At 43.5% G+C, this 19,435-nt stretch overlaps 1 protein-coding gene across 1 annotated transcript in view; it reads left to right on the top strand.

Moving 5' to 3' along the window:
• AGXT2 (alanine--glyoxylate aminotransferase 2) overlaps positions 1 to 19,435 on the top strand; it is a 42,216-nt gene that overhangs the window by 4,116 nt on the left and 18,665 nt on the right. The window contains exons 2-8 of the mRNA XM_081942884.1: positions 590 to 675; positions 1,889 to 2,073; positions 4,976 to 5,099; positions 7,280 to 7,374; positions 11,377 to 11,470; positions 14,170 to 14,263; positions 15,708 to 15,808. Of these exons, the coding sequence (XP_081799010.1) occupies positions 590 to 675; positions 1,889 to 2,073; positions 4,976 to 5,099; positions 7,280 to 7,374; positions 11,377 to 11,470; positions 14,170 to 14,263; positions 15,708 to 15,808 (779 nt within the window). The remainder of the gene's footprint in view (positions 1 to 589; positions 676 to 1,888; positions 2,074 to 4,975; positions 5,100 to 7,279; positions 7,375 to 11,376; positions 11,471 to 14,169; positions 14,264 to 15,707; positions 15,809 to 19,435) is intronic.

Genomic DNA, 19,435 nt, shown 5'->3' with positions numbered 1-19,435 from the left:
AAGTGTTAATACCACTTTATAATGCCTTGGTGAGGCCACACTTGGAATATTGCATTCAGTTTTGGTCACCACGATGTAAAAAAGATGTGGAGACTCTGGAGAGAGTGCAGAGAAGAGCAACAAAGATGATTAGGGGACTGGAGACTAAAATATGAAGAACGGTTGCAGGGACTGGGTATGTTTAGCTTAAGAGAAAGAAGGACTAGGGGAGACATGATAGCAGTGTTCCAATATCTCAGGGGTTGCCACAAAGAAGAGGGAGTCAAAGTATTCTCCAAGGCACCTGAAGGTAGAACAAGAAGCAATGGGTGGAAACTAATGAAGGAGAGAAGCAACTTAGAACTGAGGAGAAATTTCCTGACAGTTAGAACAATTAATCAGTGGAACAGAAGTTGCCTCCAGAAGTTGTGAATGCCCCAACACTGGAAGTCTTTAAGAAGATGTTGGATAGCCATCTGTCTGAAACGGTATAGGGTTTCCTGCCTAGGCAGGGGGTTGGACTAGAAGACCTCCAAGGTCCCTTCCAACTCTAGTATTGTATTGTATTGTATTGTATTGTATTGTATTGATCTGCGTTTCCTTTTGTTAGGGGTGCATCAGTATCAAGAACTGAAAAACTCTTCCTGCCTCCAACCCAAAATGCCTCCGTGTGCCTTTGTGCCTGAGAAGTATGATGTAAGCATATGGTAGTCTTGGTTATTGTGGATGATTGGTATCATTGATGCTAATGGGAAGCAAAATGCAATGGATCAAACCAAGCAAATGTCCACTGTGATTGAGCCCTGGTGGCACAGTGGTTAGAATGCAGTATTGCAGTCTAACTCTGCCCAAAGTCAGGAGTTTGATTCTGACCGGCTCAAGATTGCCTCAGTTTTGCATCCTTCTGAAGTCAGTAAAATGGGAACCCAGATTTTGGGGGGCAATATACTGACATTGTAAACAGCTCAGTGTGTTCTAAAACACTCCGGACCAGTATAAAAGTCTATGTGTTATTGCTGTTGCTACTGCTATTATCATACAGAAACGTGGATAAGACTGTAGGTCAGAAGTTGGGCGTGTGATAACTATTACATCTTTGGTCTTATCTGTGTCATCTTGCAGAAGAGATGGGAGTATTTCTGTCAGAAACTCTAAACAATCACTGCCACTTAATGTTCCTCAGGCAGTGTTCCAATATTTGAATTGGGCTGCCCCAGAGAGGAAGGGGTCAAGCTATTTTCCAAGGCACCCGATAAGGAATAATGGATGGAAACTGAACAAGGAGAGATTCAACCTGGAAATGAGAAGAAATTTTCTGACAGTGAGAACAATCAACCAATGGAATGGGAGTTCCTTTCAGAAGTTGTGGAAGCTTCATCACTGGAAGCTTTCAAGAAGAGACTGGACTGCCATTTGTCAGAAATGGTGTAGGATCTTCTGCTTGGGTGGGTGGGTGGTTGGACTAGATGACCTACAAGGTCACTTCTAACTCTGTTGATCTGTATCTGTATGTAGACCAATGTTTCTTAACCTTGGCAACTTCAAGACGTGTGTAACCTTGGCAACTTCAAGACGACTCTCAGAATTCCCTAGCCAACTACTTTCCTTTGCGCATGTTTTAATTTATCTGTGTCTGTCCTAAAACAGAAGTCTAAAACTCAGAAGCTTCTGTGCAGTCTGTCTGATGGATTCAGAATGGAAAGGAAGAATAGATTCTCTTCTTCTGGATACAAAATGGGCTGGGTTCACACATCAGGCATAGCCAGCAAATAGAAAAGAAAAAAAGAAAATCTAAGATTAAAACTAAGCAATCCTAATACGTTGTTTGAATGTAGCTGCTTGGTCTTTATGTGATCTGATGTTGTGCTGAGATTCACACATACTTTGTTTAATGTTCTGCAATCTCTAGTCTTACCCTTATGAACAAATGCTGAAGATTCGCCAAGAGAACGTATTCCCATCCCTGTATACTTGTTATAAGAGGCCACTCCTGATTCATCAAGGACACATGCAGTGGCTGTTTGACTTTGAAGGACGAAGATACCTTGATCTCTTTGGTGGAATCGTTACTGTCAGTGTTGGTCACTGCCATCCGTAAGTAAGATTTTAACACCCAAGTTGATATGCAAGGATTGGCATGGCTGAATTCCATTAGCAGCGTGTGCCAGTTGCAAAGACCCAGGAAACATTCTTTTATATATACAGTATATATATACAGTATGTGTGTGTGTGTGTGTGTGTGTGTGTGTGTGTATTGTGTTACACCCCTGGTATGCCCAAATATGGGAGGGAACTCACTGCTTCCCTCTTTCGGCTCACTGCAGGAGACCATCCATAATGTTGCCTTTGTTATATTTGTGTTGTATTTGTGCTGATAAATAAATAAAGGGGTACTAATATAGATCTATTTCAAGCTATTTAGCTCTCATCAGCTAGCCATACCCTTACTGGGATTTGAACCTGGGCTGTATTACATATTAGGCAGATGTATTAGCCACTAAGCCACAGGCTCTCCTCCTTATCAGCTGAGCCAGGGAAATAGGTATGTATTGTGTTACAACCCCTGGTATGCCTAAATATGGGAGGGAAGCAGTGAGTTCTCTATTCTATTCTATTCTATTCTATTCTATTCTATTCTATTCTATTCTATTCTATTCTATTCTATCCATTCATTCATTCACTCATACATACATATATACATACATACACATATAAATATATATATAATTTTTATTGTACGTTTTTCTTCATTTTACATCACAATTTCAACTTTGCAACTGGTTGTATCAGCACTTTTTAAAATATACATGATGTTATACATCCTAATTACAACCATTTTTCTCTTATTCATACAATATAGTCTATAGAAGACAAAAAAAGAATAAAAAAAGAGAAAATATATAGAAACTTGACATTATATGACATACTTATATCTATTTTTTTCATGGTTCTAACATAGTTCTCTATACCTTTATCATTCTATATATTTTTATTTACACTTTTGTACAGTCTGGTAGTGATATTGCTTACGATACGTTTTTTCTATACAGCTTTATACTTGTATTTATTTCTGGCTTGTTGATCGTCTTTCATCATTAATTTTCTAACCTTTGCATCTATTATCTAACCAATTGTACCATAGGTCCCATATTAAATAATACTTTGTTTCTCCTTTGTCTTTAATTTGCATCATTAACCTCTCTATTTTGGCGCATTCTAATATTTTCTTTATTACCATTTCCTCTGTAGGTATGCTTCCGTTTTTCCAATTTTGTGCATACTTAATTCTAGCCGCTGTTATTACATTAATAATATTCTTTTTCTTGTGTTGCTGTTGGCTTACCTTTCTGACATCATCCCAAAGGTGATTTTTTTCCAAAAGACAACAGTTTTTCCCCCCTTGGAAACTTTTCACTTCTCATCCAGGAAGCTTCTTTAGTTTTTCTTTGAAAGGTTTTCAAAGAAAAAAAAATACGTCCAGTTGCATTTTGGAAAAAACACCTTTGGGACAAAGGTTTGGATGATTGAGAATCTCCATAGACTTCTCTGACGTCACAGCTATTTTGAACAGGCATAATCCTTATTTAATTGGACTTAAGAGCAGAGAAATACCCACGGTGATGTTTTATTTATCTAAAGATATTGTACTTCTGAAAGTGGTCCTATAACATTTCATTTTCTAGTGACCTAAGATTGTTTCCGTTTCTGTAAATTATACAGCATCTTAGTTCACTGTTGTTGTTGTTGTTGTTGTTGCTATTTTTAAATACAGCCTGCGCACTAGTTAAAAAAAAACATCTTGTGACTGGTGACATTTCAGGATAAAAACAAAGAAAAATAGTAATACACATACATGCATTTTTATTTATCCAACATTTCCTTTTGGGTAAACAACATTATGCAAGACATAGAAAGAGAGCCAGGAGAAGTAAGCAAAATAAATTAAAAACAGGAGGAAAAAGAAATGGAACTTTAATTTCATTTCATTTACCCGAGCATCATTCCCTAAAACTTTTCACATCTCTCAGCCTGAGAAACCAACCTTCCTTCCTACACAACCAGACACTGATTCATATAAGGCCTTTTATTTAATTCAGATGATACCTTCAGTTCAGCCACACAGTGTTTATAATAAGATGGACAGATAGTCACTTTAGGTATCAAGAGGAAACAGTTTTCAGGTATTAGGTCCAGGGCTGGGTTCCGGCTTCTGTTACTGCCAGTTCACTCAGGGACGCGCTTTGCGCATGCGCACATTCAATGTATGCTATGCATGCATGCGCAGTAGTAAAAAAATTGCTTTTGTGCATGCTAGTTCAGGGGTGTGTCCGGCCAAGTTACTGCCTACTTGGCAAAACGACAATCTGCCGTTCCCCTAGACCAGGGGTCAGCAACCCGTGGCTCTGGAGCCACATGTGGCTCTTTCATCCCTCTGCTGTGGCTCCCTGTCGCCGGTCCATAAAAAGAAAAAGGGACACCATGCTAGGAGGAGACTCTATGGTGAGGGAACCGGACTTCTGGTCGGTAAAAGGAAAAAGGGTGCTGTGCTAGGAGGAGACTCTATGGTGAGGGAACCGGACTTCTGGTCGGTAAAAGGAAAAAGGATGCCGTGCTAGGAGGAGACTCTAGGGGGTGGGGGTGGAAATGGACTTCCAGTCAGTAAAAGGAAAAAGGAGGACGTGCTAGGATGAGACTCTATGGTGGGAGGAACCAGACTTCTGGTCGGTAAAAGGAAAAAGGGTGCTGTGCTAGGAGGAGACTCTATGGTGGGGGGAACTAGACTTCTGGTCGGCTCCAGAATTGAATGACGGACTCCCGGTTAGGACCTTTGTGGCTCTTTGAGTGTTTAAGGTTGCCGACCCCTGCCCCAGACGTTAATTTTCAAGAAGAGACATACCAGGAGAGATGCTTCTTCAAGCCCTACCCTCCTAATTAAGGATCAAGATTGCCACAAATTAGATTGGAAGTGCTGTTTTTTCCCCCCTAATGAATCCAGGAAGGTAACAGCAGCAGCTCAGAAACAGCTCGGCCGCCTGGGACATACAAGTAACATCTACTTGCATCCAGGAATCCAAGAATATGCCGAGAAGCTGACTTCGCTGCTTCCCAGCTCCTTAAAGGTGTGTAGGTTGGGCATCATCATCAGGACTGCTTCAGAGGGCTTGGGGTGGGTGCTTGTTGTGAATATTATTTATGTAGCGGGAAAGGAAACTGGGCCCTAATATCAGAATTAGATAACTTAGTTTATGAGCTATCAATCAATCAATCAATCAATCAAACCTTTATTGTCAATGCACAACGTGTGTACAATGAAATGGAATGAGCCTCCCTTGGTGCAGCCCACCCAAGAACACAGAATCCAATCGGAGTTATGGTGACAATCGGAGAATTGGAGCTGTGGAAAATGCAAAATATATTAGAAACGATAGAAAATATTTGGGTGGTAGGTGTTGTTGTTGGATTGTTTTCCAAGCTTGCTGTCTAGCTTCCAAACATTTCGTCACCAGGCTATGTGATATCCATAGCGGGACTTTGGTTGAAGCATCTTATTTCAATTCTTCTCTGCTTTTATTGATTTCATGTGGGTTGTGTGACTGTCATTATGTGTGAAGGTCACCAAGGGAAGAGGTAGACGTTGGTTGGTCACTTGATTGATATGGCTCCTTAGGCTAGCTCCAAGTCGACATATTTATTGATAGATCCACTATCACCATGATGGCAAACCTATGGCATATGTGCCACAGGTGGCACCAGAGCCCTCTCTGCGGGCATGTGAGCCATCGCCTCAGCTGAGCTCCACCTCGTGTGCGGGTACGCCTCCGGCTGACCAACTGATTTTGGGGTCTCTGCCGCGCATGCATGGGGGGGCGGGGTTGCAAGTTCATGCACCGGAGGGGCAGGGGATGCGCCCCGTGCCTCTTTTTGTTCCCAAGAGGCTTCAGGGGGGCCTGCTAGCCTCAATATGGGCTGCTGGGGGGGGGTCGCATATGCACGTATGGGGGATAGGGAAGCGCGGAGGGGTCATATGCATATGTGCAGGAGGCGGGGCGAGTGGGAGGGTGTTCGCTGTTGCATGTGCATGCACACATTTTGCACACAGTGGTGAATATATGAGGTGAATACCAGGCTTCAATGAATTCATGCGCATGGCATGTGGTGGCATGGCCAATAATTTTTGTTCTGGGTACACATAATGACCAGCCAGTCACATGGCATATCACATGGCATGACCAGCTGGTCACATGACCTACCAACCACATGACCCCATGAGATCATTCGAAGCGGAGAAGAACCGAAACAAGACACTTCAACCAAAGTCCCGCTGAAGATGCCATCCAGCCTGGTGACGAAACGTTTGGAAGCTAAACAGGAAGCCCGGAGAATAAACCATGATGAGCAATGCAAAAAGTATTTTGAAAGGTAGATTCAGGTAATCCTTGACTTACTGTACAACCATTCATTTAAAATTACAATAGTGCTGAAAAAGTGATTTATGACTGCTTTTCACACTTACAAATTGCAGCATTCCCAGGGTCATCTGATCAAAATTCAGACGTTTGGTCATAGTTAAGACGGTTGCAGTGTCCTGGGCTCATGTGATCATATTTTGTGACCTTCTACCAAGCAAAGTTAATGGGAAGCCAGTTTCGCTGTCAGGGTTCCAAGTAACACCCCCAACGAAAGAAGACTCCGAGGCTTGAGTTTCCTTAAAGTTCCATTTTATTAAAGATTTCATATTGGCACATCTGGGAAAACCCGAATCTGAAAAGTTTCCAGGTTTCCCTCACCCAAATAAAAGCTCAAGTCCCTGCCCAGCACCCACATGTCCATCACATGGTCCCATCAGGCACCATCCAAAACTGGAGATACCTCCCAGTCATCTCATCGCAGCTGCAGGGCAAGACGGCCTTGACTCTCTGAGAAAAGAATGTTGTTATGGCTATATATCACCCACACTTCATATAATCCCCCCTCGCATTTTCCCACAGTAGAAAATGTGGCAGGCCTGAAGTCCAATAGGTAAAAAAATGGCTTCCAGGTCTGACATTCGCTTTGCAACCGCATTACCAAAGCTTAACAAATGTGGCAAGAAAAGTCATGAAACGGGACAAAACTCACATAACAACTCTCTTGTTTAGCAGCAGATGTTTTAGGCTCAATTGTGGTCATAAGTTGAGGACTACCTGTACAATAACTTTACACTGCAATAGGTTGGGTGGGTAATTGTGAATGGATTTAGATATGTGGCAGCTTCAGCCTCTTTTCTAACAATGTATTTTTCTCACAATCTTTGTCATAGGTAGCTTATTTGACTAATAGTGGTACTGAAGCCAACGACCTGGCATTGTTAATAGCAAGAATTTTCACCCGCAACCCTGACGTCATTTGTTTGAGGTAATTCTGTGCATTTTGCTTTGTTCTCTTCAGTGGCTTCTGTGTTCTCTCTAGGAATTAGCTGATCTCCCATAAATGGCTTGTAGATATTCATGCCAAAGTCTTTCTATCCCACAACCTTCTTCTGATCAAAACCTTTTCCTGAGCTGCTATAAATCCCTTTTTAATATGATTAATATTAAATGTTATTTAATTCTGCATTATTTTCCTACTAGGTGGCCTATACTAGACAGATCATTGGTTAATAATTTAAATTTATTTATTTAATGTATGGCAATGGTACATTAGCCAGGAGACTACAGTGTTTATATAGTATATACAGGTGAATCTCGAAAAATTAGAATATCGTGCAAAAGTTCATTTATTTCAGTAATGCAACTTAAAAGGTGAAACTAATATATGAGATAAGACTCATTACATGCAAAGCAAGATAGTTCAAGCTGTGATTTGTCATAATTGTGATGATTATGGCTTACAGCTCATGAAAACCCCAAATCCACCATTTCAGAAAATTAGAATATCACATGCAATCAATAAAACAAGGATTGTACATAGAACAAAATCGGACCGCTGAAAAGTGTAAACATGCATATGTACTCAGTACATAGTTTGGGCCCCTTTTGCAGCAATTACTGCCTTAATGCGGCGTGGCATGGAAGCTATCAGACACACACACACACACACACACACACACACACACACACACAGTCTGTTTGGTTCACCCGCCAGCAGTTTGAAGTTTTATTTGATTTATAGACCACCCCCTCTCCCCGAAGGGAGAGGCTCAATCCAAAAGTGCACCATAGGAGATAAACTAGTTCCATACTCAAAATGGCAACAGCGGATTTCAGTGTCACCTGGGGCTTTTCCCCTCCACTGATGTCACTCGCATTCAGGCATTGCATTGGGCAGGTCCAGCACCAATTGGATTCATACTTCTGCATGAAATGCCTTCTTTTTCCCACTGAAGTGGTAACTATTTATCTACTTGCATGTAACATGCTTTTGAACTGCTAGGTTGTTGGAAGCGGAGGCAAGCGGCGGGAGCTCACTTAGTTACATGGTGCTAGAACTCGAACCGCCAGAGCACAGAACTTCTCCAGTGTCTTTAAGCCATGGAATCACCACGCCTCTCAATAATTCAAAATACGTAGTCTAATAATGAAAGCTAATAATAAGGAAATATATGAAATATATGAATTACCCTTATCCGTTCAAATATTCATATTTCCCTAAGACCAATGTCTTAGGAAATAAAGGCATGCAACCATACCTGACCTGCTGCAAAATATATGAGATCAATAACTCTGGTACAATTTTAGCAATACCACCAGTAACCCTTATAACCTATCAACATTCTCATGAAAAATCTGAGAAAATCTAGTGCACTATTACCATCTGTCATTTTATATCAGCTTTGGAAAGCTGGGGCCAACGTAGATGGGTACCTTGGCAGCCATGAATGCTGAATTGGCAATTGCTGCTCTAGGCCACTCATGTTTAAAAAGAACTGATGATGGTCTGGTCCTCCATCAAAGATATCAAAGCCACTATACAGGTGTACTGTCTAAACTGAGAGTGTGTCTGTAATGCACAGAACAAATCCTGTGAAGTTTCATTGAATCAACTGGTCCTCAAACTGGATCCTCAAAATGAATTAGGAAAATTTTCATGAACTAAACCCGCTATTAGGAACGCAAACTTTTACCCGGAAATACTAATCTCCCTTCTTTATATTGTTCTTGAAAGCCCCTTCTAATACACTTCTAGAAGATTCCCTAGCCTTCCTAAAGCACATTTGATTGATTTGGAGACACATATTTGATATGCCGATTGCACCCATCCACTGGCATAAGGAAACTATTGGATCAGGGATGGGTTCCTGCCAGTTCTAACCTCTTCTATGGAAGAGGTTCCACAAATCAACGGTGCCATTTAGAACCGGTTCCAGCTCCCTCCCCCCGCCCTTCCGGACATCATCAAGATGAAGAGCGAGAGGAGGAATTCTGGGAGTTGAAGTCCACAAGTCTTAAAGCTGTCAAGTTTGAACAACCCTGGGGTTTTTTTTTCTAAAGGGTTAGGGGTGCAAGGGTCTTGTAACTTGACAGCTTTAAGACTTGCACATTTCAATGCCAGTGTTTCTGAGCCAACATTTTGGTTGCTAAGCAAGAGCGTTGTTAAGTGAGTTTCACCACATTTTACAAGTTGGCCACGCCCACCCAGTCATGGCTGGCAAGCCACTCCCACCCAGTCACATGGCCAACAAGCCACTCCCACAAAGCAGGCCACACTTATAGAAGAGGTTCTAAAAATTTTTGAAACCAACCACTGCATTGGATACATGGTCCATGGTGGCACAGTGGTTAGAGTGCAAGTACTGCAGGATACTTCTGCTGAGTGCCGGCTGACTGCAATTTGGCAGTTCAAATCTCACCAGGCTCAAGGTTGACCCAGCCTGCCATCTTTCTGAGGTCGGTAAGATGAGGACCTAGATTGTTGAGGGCAATGCTGCTCTATAAACCGCTTAGAGAGGGCTGTAAAGCACTGTAAAGCGGCATATAAGTCTAAGTGCTATTTCTATTGCTATACAGTCTCAAGAAGAGGGGTGCTAATGTTTTAATAAAGAAGAGCCGCCAAGAACGTGCAACTTGACAAAAAAAAACATCTCAAAGGTGCTTTTTCAAGAGGCAACTGGACTTCCTTGGTTTTTCTTTGAAAAGCCTACAGCTAAACAGCTGTGTCTTGTTCCCGGGGACTTCCAGAACAACCAGATGAAATGGCCACAGCCATGGATGATTCAGAGGATGCTTGGGACTTTTCAGCCGCTAGGGATGATGGATCAGAATCTCCAGAGGCAGCCCATCTGGATGCAGGATGCTCATATTCCACATCTAACTCAGGTGTGGTATTCCGTAGGTTCTGACCAGTTCTGGAGAACCAGTAACTGAAATTTTGAGTAGTTCAGAGAACCAGTAAATACCACCTCTGACTGGCCCTGGCACATCTATTCTCTGCCTCCCGAGTCCCAGCTGACTGGGAGGAAATGGGGATTTTGCTATAACCTTCCCCTAGAGTGGGGAGGGAATGGAGATTTTACAGTATCCTTCTCCTGCCACGCCCACCATGCCACATCCACAGAACCAGTAGTAAAATTATTTGAATCCCACTACTGATCTAACTGCTCGTTGCCAGCTCTTTGCTGACTTAGAGTGATCTTCTGTCCTAGGAAATAGAAAACCACCATTGCTATCCAAATGCAAACAGACGAGACACTGAACAGTAACTGAATGTTGTTGATTGATTTCCTGGGTGGGGTCACACAAATAGTGCTGCCTCATGCTCTTCTGTCTTCTTAATGATCTTCAAACAGCTTGCCTGGTCTAGGCGCTCCTTTGAGGGATGAACAGTAGGAGGAGGCCGTGCAGGTGCCACAGCAAAGCATCTCCCGTTGGTTATGTTGGGTGGGAAATTGGAAGATGTCAACGGGACTTGCTTTTACAATACAATACAATACAATAGTAGAGTTGGAAGGGACCTTGGAGGTCTTCTAGTCCAACCCCCTGCCTAGGCAGGAAACCCTACACCACTTCAGACAAATGGCTATCCAACATCTTCTTAAAAATTCCCAGTGTTGGAGCATTCACAGCTTCTGGAGGCAAGCTGTTCCACTGATTAATTGTTCTAACTGTCAGGAAATTTCTCCTCAGTTCTAAGTTGCTTCTCTCCTTGATTAGTTTCCACCCATGCACTTTTCCAAGCACTGTTTGTTGCATTGCTCAACTTTCCATAGGATCCCCAGCATCTGTCGATTCTTTCTAGGAGGGTCAACTAATCACCTCTTGAAAAAGCACCTTTGGGACAACCATGACCTGAATGATTGAGAATCTCCATAGACATTGACAAAAAGATATTCCACTGAACAAGAGTCCTTCGACTTTCGGAAAGATTAGCAGAAAAAACAATCACCCTAAGGTTGAAAATATGATGGCTTTCTTTCTGCAGAGGCGGCTACCATGGAGGTAGTACCTACGTCATGGGCATCACAGCCATTGGAAGGTACAAATATAGTGTTACCAACGGAGCCAACTGCCACTCGGTCAGTATCTTACTTTGCTTTTGGGGGGAGGATGTGTTTTTGGAACATGTTGGACACATTCCTGGCTGGTGTTGATATTGCTGGTACAGATAATTCTCAATTTACGACCACAACGAAGCCCAAAATTTCAGTTGCTAAGCAAGATTGTTAATAAGTGAGCTTTGCCCTGTTTTACAATTTTCCTTGCCACAGCTGAATCAGGGCAGATGTTAAGTTAGTAACACAGATGCTAAGTGAATTTGGCTTCCCCGTTGACTTCGTTCATCGGAAGGTTGCAAAAGGTGATCTCGTGACCCGGGGGGGTCACTGCACCCATCATAAAGATGAGCCAGTTGAATTTTGGTCATGTGACCATGGGGATGTTGCAATGGTTGTAAGTGTGAAAAACAGTCATAAGTCACTTTTTTTCAGTGCCGTTGTAACTTTGAATGGTCACTAAACGAACTGTTCTAAGTTAAGGACTATCTGTATTGGATCTTATCTGCATTGGTATTACTTCTTCATCATGAAGAATGAAAAGAGAGTCCAGTTTTCAAGAAGTTGGGCAGATTGATGCTAAACGCAAGCGTCGTCTTGTCCCCTGGTGGCCTATTCCTATTGCCACTTTGAGCAAAATAGCTCTGTTTGAAATGAATTGAGCCAAATGTTTTGTTGATCCATGAGCCACATCAAAATTTGCACCTTTGAAGAAGGGCTATAAGAAAGTGCTTTCATAGAATTCTCTCACAGACCTGGGTGAAATATTGGGGTCTTCATCAACCTCAGTTTCCTTACTTATATTCTTTCTTGAGATACTATAGGCTGACCTTCTTTTTTGCTCATCTCGTCAGTCAATCTTGTCTTGTGATCCCAAGTTGTTTTGTCTAAAGCTCTGATGGCGAACCTATGGCACGCGTACCAGAAGTGGCACCCAGAGCCCTCTCTCCGGGCACGCGAGCCATCGCTCGTTGCTCTTCCAGGTCCCGGCACACTGGTCAGCTGGTATTCACTCACAAAGCAGCGCCAGAAACCGGAAAAGCAGCTGCCCAGTGTAAATGCACATGTCGGGCGGCTGCTTTTCTGGATTCCGGTGCATGCATGCACACTGGCCACTTGGTCTTCCAGTTTTTGGCGTGCATGCACGCACGAAGGCCAGGTGGCCGGTGTGCACGCATGCACCAGTAACTGGAAGATCACTTCCCCTGTGTGCCAGTGGTGGGTTGCAAGCTGTACGCCCTGGTATGGGCGTACCGTTACCTGCCCGGAGCACCAGATACCGTTCCGGTACAGTGCTCTGGAGGGCCCACCTACCCTGCCCGTGCTCCTTACCTGTCTTTAAACTCTTCAGCGCTTCCACACACACACACAGCACGTACAGTGCCTGCATAATGCTCCGCTAAGCAGCTGGAGCATCATGGAGGCGTCGCTGAATGGTAAGACGCATGCGTGTGCTGCGTGTGTGCGCATGCAAGGTACGCACTTCATGTGGAGGATGCCGGGCCCCGTTGCAACCGTACTGGTTGCAACGGGATCTGGAACCCATCACCGCGGTGTGCGCTCCCGTTTCAGCACTTGGTGCCAAAAAGGTTTTGCCAACACTGGTCTAAAGGCTCCAACTCTAATGAGGATGAACCACAACAGCTACCATTGTCAGCTGCATAAACTATCCAGATTTTAAGGTTCTGTGCATCAGGGGTGGGTACTATTTTTCAGGAAGCACGTCAGAAGCAAAATATAAGTAGTCCCATGAGAAAAAAGTGGATATAGCCAGGATTATAGGTGGGCGAATTCAACTTAAAAAATCTTTTAAGACTTTTTAAAAAGTATTTGAAAACTCTTATCATATACTTTGATCCTTTCATATAAGGGTAGCAGTTGTGTCTCCAATGTGGTGCCTGGGAGCTATATAATGTTATTAGCATCCACCAAACTCCCTGCTCTAATTTTACAGTCTAGATTCCATAAATGAAAAAAGAAAATAATTTAGCATATTGCAAAGGTAAGAATCAAGCGGAAGCATAATTATATTTCCAACTATCCTGCTGAGCCCGGTAGCATCCATAAAAATGAAATGATAGGTAGTAAAATCCCTTATTTTGTTTGTCTTCTGATAGATTTATGGATGTTTTGCATATGGCTACACCAACAAGGGTTGAGGTTTGAGAAGGAATGGAAAGTTTCCCTTCCCCCTCAATCGAGGTGCGGATCGCCAGCCTTCCTTGTTAGCATATCTCAGATAAGAAATAAAAACCGATAACGTGTTCTAATTAAAACAAACTTTAATATGAAAATAAAAATAAACAAATCTATCTAATTGTTACATTTTGGCAAGAACAATTGTCGCCCACCTTCTTGGCAGACGAACAGAAGATCAGAAGTCTCTGGAATGTGTGATGTATTAAGAAACGTGTTAAGAAGCATGCGCAGTAAATCACTTGCTGATAAGACCTATGACCTGCGCAATATATCTTCAGCACGGCTAGCAAACAATTAACGTAATGACAAGGTTGGCCAAGTGGGCCTCTTTGATTTTCATGCCGAGAAAACTTGGTTTATAAACAAGGGATAAATGGTGATCTCTCCAGTGTAAGGGTTCATCTTAATCTCTCTCTGCTATTTTAGTTCTGTCTTTTCTCTGTGAATTTACTTCTTAAGAATCTAGCACACTCAAGTATGCCGTGGTGAAGTAATGAACATCGTTGGATCTGTTGTTTCTTTAGACAATGTTGCCTGATGTTTTCCGTGGTCCCTGGGGAGGAAGCCACTGTCGTGATTCTCCGGTGCAAACAATTCGAAAGTGCTCCTGTTCCTCAGGTTAGAAAGAAAAATCCTCTTGATTTTCACAGTTCCACATTTATGACTCTTTGCACAGAGGTGGTATTTAGCAGGTATCTGACCAGTTCTGGAGAACCGGTAGCGGAAACTTTGAGTAGTTCGGAGAACTGGTAAATACCACCTCTGACTAGCCCTGCCCCCATCTATACTCTTCCTCCCAAATCCCAGCTGATCGGGAGGGAATGGGGATTTTGCAGTATCTTTCCCCTTCCACGCCCACCAAGCCACGCCACGCCCACCAAGCCATGCACACAGAACCAGTAGTAAAAAAAATTTGAATCCCACCATTGTCTTTGAAGGATCCCATGACCATGTGACCATCATTTAAAACAATTTGTTTTTTTGCCTGAAACAGCATTTAATTTAGTTTCTGGCAAAAAATGCCCACTGCAGACAGTGGATTTCCTTAACCACAATGGTCATTTAGCAACCACCTCGTTACAACTAACACAACAAAGGTTGTCAAATTGGGTACGGTCGCATGCTCATCCACGTGACAATCAACACAACTTACAACTCTAATTCCAGACCCATTTACAGTCATGACTGGAGGACTAACTATAAGTGTCATGATGTATTTCATTAGCTCTCCATCATAGAATCCCTCCCTAATGTTGAGTTGGTGCTATCTACCCATCCTTATTCAGCAGAAATTCACTAGGATGAAATTTGTTTCTCCCATGATCGGTCCAGAGGTGGTATTCAGCAGGTTCTGACCAGTTCTGGAGAACCGGTAGCGGAAGTTTTAAGTAATTTGGAGAACTGATAAATACCACCTCTGACTGGCCCCGTCCCCATCTATTCTCTGCCTCCTGAGTCCCAGCTGATTGGGAGGAAACGGGGATTTTGCAGTAAGCTTCCCCTGCCACGCCCACCAAGCCACGCCCACCAAGCCATGCCACACCCGCCAAACCATGTCCACAGAACCGGTAGTAAAGAAATTTGAATCCCACCGCTGGATCAGTCCCTCTCCTGCTTCTCCTGCCTCTGTTCTCAATCCCTACCTAGATAGCAATAGCACATAGACTTATATACCACTTTACAGTGCTTTACAGCCTTCTCTAAGCAGTTTGCAGAGCCAGCCTATTGCCCCCAACAATCTGGGTCCTCATTTTTACTAACTTGGGAAGGATGGATGGCTGAGTCAACCTTGAGCCGGTCAGGATTGAACTGCCAAACTGCAGCCAGCCAGCAATCAGCAGAAGTAGCCTGCAGTACTGCATTCTAACCTCTATGCCACCATGCAGTGGTGAAGGCAACATCATTTGATTTGACCAAAAAAGGATGTAGCAAAGTTAATGTCATGCTACAATGAGCCAATTGGGGAAATGCCTTTTGGCATTTTAGATGATAAACAGGGCCATGATGTTTCTTTCATAAATAATAGCCTTAAAATAATAAACATGTTGCTCCCCCAATACAGGAACCTGCCACGCTAAAGACCAGTACATTGCGCAATTCAAGGACACACTCCAAACTTGTGTTCCAAACAAAGTCGCTGCATTTATTGCTGAGCCAATTCAAGTAAGTGGGTTTTTTTTATTGGCTGCAAAGACCTAAAACTTTTCAGTGCTCTTTCCAACACAGTTCATACTATGCTTGATTCTTAATGGGCGGAACGGCTCAGTAGTTATAGATGTTGAGCTTGTCATCTGGAAAGCTGACAGCCTTGTTCACAACCCAAGTGCTTCCTAACAAGGTGAGCTCCCATTGCTTGCCCCAGCTCCTGTCCATCAGGAGTTTCAATGCAGTTGCAAAGCAGTTTCAATGCATGCAAATGCGAGTAGATAAATAGGTACTATTTCAGTGGGAATGTAACAGTGTTCTGTGCATCTTGGCATGTAGTCATGCCAGTCAAATGACTACAAAAATGTACTTGGACAATCATGGTTCCCTCGGCTAAGAAACAGAGATGAGCTCCACTAAAGTCAGACAGGACTGGAGAGTGGAAACCTTTACCTTTATGCATGATTCTTAAAATAACATCTTCCTCATTATAAAACATAATGTCATCTTAAACATGTTGTAATCAGAGAACCTTGCTTCTTCTGTAGATACATTTGGGATTATAGTTGCTGTCCTATATACATTTAACCAGGGAGTCAGTCTCATTGAGGATGTTAGATATGCATGGAATCACACTGTGAAATGTACTTTGTTTTTATTTGAAAAATAGCAGTATCACCTTGAAGGTTTGTGTATTATAAATTATTACTAGGAGAATAGTTATAGTATATAAAAAGCTGAGATTTTGTCATAATGAAGGCAAAAAAATGGGGAGGAGGCAGGACAAAAGAAAAAGAAAATTTCAGTGGGATCATCAACCGGTTTAATCAAAAATTGCAGAAAGCAGCAAGACATCAGATATTTGAGATCCCTGTGCAACTTCTCTGGCTGTTGGTTCCAGGTCCTGATTTCTTGGACATCTCGACTCTTTCCTTTGATCTGCAGGAGATTAGAAGGGATTTCCTTTCAGGATTTAAACTGAGGACTTTTAATTCTCTCTGTACTGGTACAAACTATGTTGTAAAAGTCTTGGATGAGCTAGGAACTAAATCTTTATGGTCGTAGTAGATTGGCAGCTAAAGAGATAAAGATAAAGGTTTCCCCTATCCCGCTGCTGTCAAACTCCTGGTCTGTGGGCTGTATGCATCACACGGTGGCCACGCCCACGCCCGGTTTAGCGAAGGGGGGGAAAAGTCCCGCGACATCGCGTGACGCTACCATGATAACGCGAGTTTGACCTCCCTGACTTATCCAGTTGTGCCTCACTCTAGGGGGCAATGCTCTTCTCTTTTTCTTAGCCAAGGGAGCCAGCATTGCCCTAAGATACTTTGTGTGGTCCTCCGGGCAGCACGACAGAATGGCAGTTACAAAAAAGAATTAGCATTTTCTCTCAGTAAGCAGGAGAGATGCTACAGAATACAAATCCAGTTCTATTTCAGACCTGACACAAACTTTTCCCCATGTGATCTCTGCATAGAGATGTCTTAGCCTTCTGCTTCTCCTACCTGTGTGAGACCATCCATCGAGGGCAATTATACACTCACTGTCCACATTCCTGTTCTCCTATCCAGATAATCTACCAATAAAGGAGAATATTTTGTAGCTCTAGGTTGAAATGAGGGGTCTTTGGTGCTCTCTGGGCTTGCTTATTTTCTTTCAGACCAGTGGTGGGATTCAAAATGTTTTATTACCTGTTCTGTGGGCATGGCTTGGTGGGCGTGGCATGACTTGGTGGGGTGTGGCTTGGTGGGTGTGGCAGGGGAAGGATACTGTAAAATCTCCATTTCCTCCCCACTCCAGGGGAAGGTTACTGCAAAATCCTCATTTCCTCCCAATCAGCTGGGACTGGGGAGACAGAGAATGGATGGGGATGGGGCCAATCAGAGGTGGTATTTACCGCTTCTCTGAACTACTCAAAATTTCCGCTACCGGTTCTCCAGAACTGGTCAGAACCTGCTGAATACCACCTCTTTTGCAGACATTTCACTACCCAAACTAGGTAACATTATCAGGAGGACTAGCACTGATGATGTTACCTAGTCTGGGTAATGAAACATCTGCAAAAAACCAAGCAAACCCAGAGAGCACCAAGGACCTTCCAGGGGTGGGATTCAAAATTTTTAGCAACTGGTTCTCTGCCTGGTTGCTGAGTGGGCGTGGCCATGGTGGGTGGGCGTGGCCTACTCGGCCTCCTGAATCATGGCGGGGGGAGAGTTTCTCCCTCTGCAGGCTACAGAAGCTTTCCCTTTTGCCCTCCCAGAGCCTCTGCATTTATCTGGCATCCAAAACGGACTGCGTGGAGACTCGAGGGTTGGGGGGGGGGGGGAGCAGCCAGTCCTTGCAAGTACTGGATGCTAATTTTACATCTGGTTTGCCGAACCAGTCCGAACCGGCTGCATCCCACCCCTGGACCCTTCAGATAAACTGTTCCTCCTGGGTTGTGATCTCCTGCTACTAATGGACTCTTTTTGTTCAGGCCCATAGTGCCATCATGTAATCTTACATGATGAATATAATATGTACTATGGCTGAGTCATAAATTGAAAGTTGGAGGTTTCATACCTCCTTTTCCACCGCTGCCACCACATATCTTCCTTGGGTGTCACTTCACCAGGTATTCTACTTCCAGCATGTGAAAGAGGTAGGGCTCATCGGATCTCCTTACTCCCCGTAGCAAAGAAAAGATAAAACAGGTAATGGGAATAAATTCAACAGTGCCATCTCCTGGTAATGTGCATCGAAGTGCATCACTAGGACTGCAGCATTTACACAAGGTGTAAATGGTGATCAGATGATCCAGGAGAGTAGAGAGTAGAGAGTAGAGAAACCACAATTGCAATACTGTATCCATCATGATACAAAAAAGACAATCAGACCTTGGAAAGTGTGCAGAGAAGAGCAAAAGGATGATAACAGGCCAGGAGGCTAAATTGTATGATAACCACTTGAGGGGGCTAGGTATGTCTAGCCTACCGAAGAGAAGGATTGGAGGAGACATGATAGCTGTCTTCCAGTACTTGAGGGGCTGTTGAGAGTGGATTGACTTATTGTTTAGAGTGGGTGCCGGCAACCTGTGGCTCCAGAGCTGCATGTGGCTGTTTGACCCCTCTCCTGCAGCTCCCTGCCACCTCAGTCGCGCAATTGAGAGAAAAAGAAGGAGGAGAGAGAGAGGGAGATGAGAGAGAAATGAGAGAGAGCTGGAGGGGGAGAATGAGAGAGAGAGAAAAGAGAGGGAAACAAATGAGAGAGACAAGGGGGAGAGAAAGAAAGGAAGAGAAAGAAAGAAAAAAGAAAGTGAGGGAGAGGGAGGGGGAGGGGAAAACAGAAATGGGAGGGGAGAAAGAGGAGAGAGAGAGAGAGAGAGAGAGAGAGAGAGAGAGAGAGAGAGAGAGAGAGAGAGAGAGAGACCCATTCCCCACACAAAACACCGGGGCCCACAAAATCTGGGTAGGCGTGGTGGTGGTGGGTGTCATGTGACAGGGTGGGAGTGACATTGAGTTGGCCACGCCCACCCAGGTTTTGTGGCTCCCGGTGTTTTCTTTTCTGTGGGAAATGGGTCCAAATGGCTCTTTGAGTGTTTAAGGTTACAGACCCCTGGTTTAGGGCATCCAAGATCAGGACAAGAAATAATGCGTGGAAACTTGT

This window comes from Natrix helvetica (genome assembly GCF_964273705.1).
Source record: "Natrix helvetica genome assembly, chromosome: 2".
NCBI classification, from domain to species: domain Eukaryota; kingdom Metazoa; phylum Chordata; class Lepidosauria; order Squamata; family Natricidae; genus Natrix; species Natrix helvetica.
Note: the sequence above shows the minus strand (reverse complement) of the source record. Positions and strands in the feature narration are given on the sequence as shown.